Source organism: Haliotis cracherodii, unplaced genomic scaffold (genome assembly GCF_022045235.1).
Source record: "Haliotis cracherodii isolate W230 unplaced genomic scaffold, xgHalCrac1.p SCAF_6, whole genome shotgun sequence".
In the NCBI taxonomy this organism is placed as follows: Eukaryota; Metazoa; Mollusca; class Gastropoda; order Lepetellida; family Haliotidae; genus Haliotis; species Haliotis cracherodii.
This window is the reverse complement of record NW_027266319.1, coordinates 19,845,277-19,850,472: the sequence shown is the minus strand read 5'-3', so window position 1 is coordinate 19,850,472 and position 5,196 is coordinate 19,845,277. Positions and strand designations below refer to the sequence as shown.

General features: G+C 46.9%; 1 protein-coding gene across 1 annotated transcript; it reads right to left on the bottom strand.

The window, feature by feature from the left end:
- Positions 1 to 1,318: 1,318 nt before the first annotated feature.
- Positions 1,319 to 4,809, bottom strand: LOC139446300 (soluble scavenger receptor cysteine-rich domain-containing protein SSC5D-like). The gene is made up of 2 exons (XM_071227650.1): positions 4,785 to 4,809; positions 1,319 to 2,166 (listed from the first exon to the last, which is right to left on the bottom strand). The coding sequence occupies exons 1-2, from the start codon at positions 4,807 to 4,809 to the stop codon at positions 1,319 to 1,321; spliced, it is 873 nt and encodes a 290-aa protein (XP_071083751.1).
- Positions 4,810 to 5,196: the final 387 nt, after the last annotated feature.

Sequence of the window (5,196 nt, the reverse complement as noted above, 5' to 3'; positions counted from 1 at the left end):
TAATGGTTAAAGTGTCCGATCGTCACGAAGGTCCGAGTTCGATTCCCCTCGTGGGTAAAAAGTATTAAGTCCATTTGTGGCGTCCCCTATTCTGACATTGGTGGAACATTGCTTAAAAACGACATAAAACTACACTCACTCTAACTTGCGAAATTGTGATGTGAAGCGATCGAGTGAGTTGATGATGATGATGATGATGATGATGATGATCGTCCCCGTATTAGTATACTGTTGCTAAAGCAGGCGTGATATCCCACGCACCCACTCACTTGAATAAGAAGGATAAGTTCACCATACACCAAATCGATACATCGTCCTTGTACTAGTTATAACTACCAATATCCGACACGAAACAGGAAACAGATTATATTACAGCGTGGCTTGTGTCACTTATGGTCATGTAAGCCCCCTCACCTCGTCAATATCCTGTTCAAGCCCCGGCCAAGCACAACAAAGAGGATGTACATTAAACGCTTTTATTATGTGTCAACCACAACAACAGGATACGCTTTTCAGTTAATCTGAGTTGATTTTAAAAACGTTCTTACCGGATGTAATTTGATTGCGTAGGTTGTGGAGTTAGTTGAGTATCAAATCCTGCTATTTACTTTTGTGTTAGATCACCGAGGGTATTTGGAGTGATAAAATAACGGCAAAGAGATCAAATGGACACTTGAGACTCGACTTATTTCGACTAGAATCCGTATCTGTGGTATGTGGGTTAAGCTGTATGGCAAGGATACGGCTACGGGTAGAAATACGCGGGTACGGGTACGAGTATGGGATGTGTGCGGATGCGGATGCGTGTGCGTTTGCGATTGCGGATGTGGATGCGGATGCGAGTGCGCTTGCGGTTGCGGTTGCGGGTGCGGGCGTAGGTGGCTGTGGTTGAAGGGCGTGGCTGTGGTTGTAGGGGGTGGCTGTAGTTGTAGGGTAGGCTGTGGTTGTAGGACGTGGCTGTTGTAGGATGTGGCTGTTGTTGTAGGGGGTGGCTGTGGTTGTAGGGCGTGGCTGTGGTTGTAGGGGGAGACTGTGGTTGTAGGGCGTGACTGTGGTTGTAGGGAGTACTGTGGTTGAAGGGCGTGACTGTGGTTGTAGGGCATGACTGTGGTTGTAGGGCATGCTGTGGTTGTAGGGCGTGACTGTGGTTGTAGGGCATGCTGTGGTTGTAGGGCGTGACTGTGGTTGTAGGGCGTGACTGTGGTTGTAGGGCGTGGCTGTGGTTGTAGGGCGTGACTGTGGTTGTAGGGCATGACTGTGGTTGTAGGGCGTGGCTGTGGTTGTAGGGCGTGACTGTGGTTGTAGGGCATGACTGTGGTTATAGGGCATGCTGTGGTTGTAGGGCGTGACTGTGGTTGTAGGGCATGCTGTGGTTGTAGGGCGTGACTGTGGTTGTAGGGCGTGACTGTGGTTGTAGGGCATGACTGTGGTTGTAGGGCATGCTGTGGTTGTAGGGCGTGACTGTGGTTGTAGGGCATGCTGTGGTTGTAGGGCGTGACTGTGGTTGTAGGGCATGCTGTGGTTGTAGGGCGTGACTGTGGTTGTAGGGCGTGACTGTGGTTGTAGGGCGTGACTGTGTTTGTAGGGCGTGGTTGTGGTTGTAGGGCGTGGCTGTGGTTGTAGGGCGTGACTGTGGTTGTAGGGAGTGCTGTGGTTGTAGGGAGTGACTGTGGTTGTAGGGCGTGACTGTGGTTGTAGGGAGTGCTGTGGTTGTAGGACATGCTGTGGTTGTAGGGTGTGACTCTGGTTGTAGGGCGTGGCTGTGGTTGTAGGGCATGCTTTGGTTGTAGGGCATGCTGTGGTTGTAGTGCGTGACTGTAGTTGTAGGGCATGCTGTGGTTGTAGGACGTGGCTTTGATTGTAGGGCGTGACTGTGGTCGTAGGGCGTGGCTGTGGTTGTAGGGCGTGGCTGTGGTTGTAGGGAGTGATGTGGTTGTAGGGCGTGGCTGTGGTTGTAGGGCATGCTGTGGTTGTAGGGCATGCTGTGGTTGTAGGGCGTGACTGTAGTTGTAGGGCATGCTGTGGTTGTAGGACGTGACTGTGATTGTAGGGCGTGACTGTGGTCGTAGGGCGTGGCTGTGGTTGTAGGGTGTGGCTGTGGTTGTAGGGAGTGCTGTGGTTGTAGGGAGTGCTGTGGTTGTAGGGCGTGACTGTGGTTGTAGGGCTCTGGGTTGAGATTGGTGAACGAATGAGGTTGCGACAGGGAAAGTATGGAAACGGGTAGATATAGAATAAGGACTGGGGTGGTTTAAGGGATGGGTGTGGTTACGGTGTGTGGGTGGATGGGTTGATGTTGATGGGCGTGGTGGAAGGAGGTTGGAGTATCATTGTCGGTAAGGGTTGGTATAAATAATGGTGTTGGCTCAGGCCTACATCACAACCAACATCTCTCCAACAACTGAGAAAAAGACACGCGATCTCTCCCGGCCTCACCAATCACTATGATTGATTCCGGAAGTCATTTCCGGTTGCATGACTTTGCGTTTTGACAGGAACAAATACATCTGTGACAGTCGCTAGTCAGTTGCTGTCTGAACACACGGAACCTCTGACCTCACGGAAGGTCGCGAGGAGAGCGGAGTGGTTTGACTCGGGTTGGGTTATCAAAGCAATTATTTTACACTTTCGACCTCATATATCCGTAAGAGAGTTCAACAGATCCAGCGTTATTTCAAATTTTACTTCCACACAACTAGAGGTTATAAGTGCAAGGAGTGCCGTCAGTGATATCGTATCGTGTCGTGGTTTATCTTTTGGTTGTAGACAGGATAAACAGATGAATAGGTGAACGATTCTTTTGATTTAACGCTGCTTTGAAAAGTATTTCCTTCGTGAGTTTCAGGGTGTGTCAATTTAATATACGTTCACAACTGTGTTGATCAGAGTTGTCTTTCAGAACTACCATTGGGTCTATATCGATACGAAACTGAGCAGATCTCTGCAGCAAAGGGATGTAACTCTGAACACGACTTTCGAAATCACTTGAAAATAAAAAGGTGTTTTTAGATACCACGTTGATAAATCACTACTTTAAATGAAGAGTTTTCGATCCCCTAAAATGTATGTCTGACCTAACTTTTAACAATCCCAATACACATAAATTACGTCTCACCTTTTAGAACATATATTTCTGTTAACACTTTGATGGTTAAATGACCGTGTCTTGTTAACTTTATAGTGTTAATGGTTCGCGGATGCAGTCAAATCGGGAGCACAGGTGGTCCAGTCGTCTAAAGCGCCGTGATTCGCTGTGCAGAGTTGCGTCCCTTGGGCACGCCAGAAACCTATGATTGTGGGGTTACAGGCCGGCAAAGCCACATTTCGAAAATAGATAGCCCAAATTGATGTGGCTCTCGCGGCAATGGTTATGGTTGCGTGATTGTATAATGTGGCTCTCGCGGTTATGCAGTCAAAACATGCTTTGTGATTCTAACAGGTTACCGTATATAACAAAACAAGTCTTGTTTTCTCATTTTCTATTCAACAAGGATAACATATTCATCAAAACTTCACATTGATGAATATGAATAGCATATGAATATCATAATGCAGATGAAGGAGGTCGCCCACGTGGTGTGGGTTCAGGAGCTAGATCTTGAGGGACGCAATACGTGCATCGATTGCCTTGTACTTCTTTCTTCGTGAAGGTTCTGATCACTGGTGTGAGAGTCTCAGGACTGCAACCTCTTTGAGTGACTGCTCTCGCTGAAATAGCTTCACTACCTCGTAGATGTTCGGGTGGCACTTCTTGGCAAGTTTCTTTATCTTGTTGTGCAACCCTTCCAGGTGATTGTTGGTACGGTGGCCTTGGTTTTCGAAATGGTTCCAAATCTCTGGCATGAAGGCCCCCCCTTGAACCCAACAGGTTGTCACGTAGTCCATGAAGGCAGTCACTTTAGGGCCAGCAGGAGAGTCAGCAATGGCATCAAGCCACACATCATCCACTTTGTCACGAGGTACTAGAGGGAGGGCAGCAGCTCTTGTCACCAGCTTCTTCACCTCCTCATCTTCCTTATAGTCCAACACCAGACCTTCTTTCTGCACCCTCCTCCAGATACATTGGGTGAAGTGAAAGAAACACCCTCTAACTAATGTCCCAGGAAATACCTCAGTCACGGCATTGTGAGCTGCACGTTCAAAGTCCAACTGAATTGTAAGTGGGGCAAACTCTAGACCTCCTCTACTAGCAAAATCGCATAGGTACTGAAACATGTTGACATAACTTTTGTTCGATTGGACAACAAACAGTAAACTAATGGAAACATATGGCCAAACACCTCAGCATGTAAACAATAAATCTGATCAAACAACTTGGGACAGTTGTACCATCACAAAATACAATGTCTGCAGTACACAAATGTTCAATCTTCTTGTCTGTAGTGAAGATGATGATGTCGTCACTAACACGGTGTAGGAACTGGTCGCCTCCCTCAGTCTGGGAGTACCGCGCTTAGTAATTTAAATGTGGGACACTCATATAAAGGTATCGGTAATCGGATTAATTAATTACCCGCTAGAATAGGCGAAATGCACTCAGCTGAAAATGTGGCTTTACCGGCAATAGCCATTTCTGAAATGTGGCTCTCCCGGCTAGACACCGATTGTGGGTTCGAATCTTGGTTCCCCCCGATTATGTTTCTGTGCTCGTGGGTTTCACCGAAGTGGCAAACGTCTCATATCTGCATCACTTCGGGCTTTCCTCCCACATTAAGCTGACACGCCGTGATATAACTGGAATACAGTTAAAACGGAGTTAAACACAACTCACTTACTCACTCACTCACTCCAGACAAGTCGATCTGGCGCCATCTTGTAACGGTCACGTAATTTTCCCCATTACAGTCAAAAGTTAAAAAAAGATGCACAACATCAGTCACGTGACATTACAGGCAGGACGTTTACAAACAGCAGTCGATACATCATCGGTGCAAACGATTGTGCTGATGCAAAATTATCATCAGATCAGGTTTCATCATGTTAAAATGTGCATTTATGTTTTGAGGTATGTTGTCATTACTTATTGAATATTTTACCTCGTGGAGCTTAATTTGTAACATAATTGCAGCTGCAAGTGACGAACACTTTGAGGTTCAGTGGGTTGACGCGTCACCCTTGATTACGTCATTAAGCACGTGGTTACATATTGATTAGAGGCTCTCAACAAACACGTGGCGTGGGTATACATGTACTATTTAC

Coding starts and splice junctions, on each gene's coding strand:
- LOC139446300 (XM_071227650.1), bottom strand. CDS start 4,809: ATGGCGCCAGATCGACTTGTCTGGA. Junction 2,167..4,784: donor GCCAGATCGACTTGTCTGGA/GTGAGTGAGTGA, acceptor ATCTCAACCCAG/AGCCCTACAACCACAGTCAC.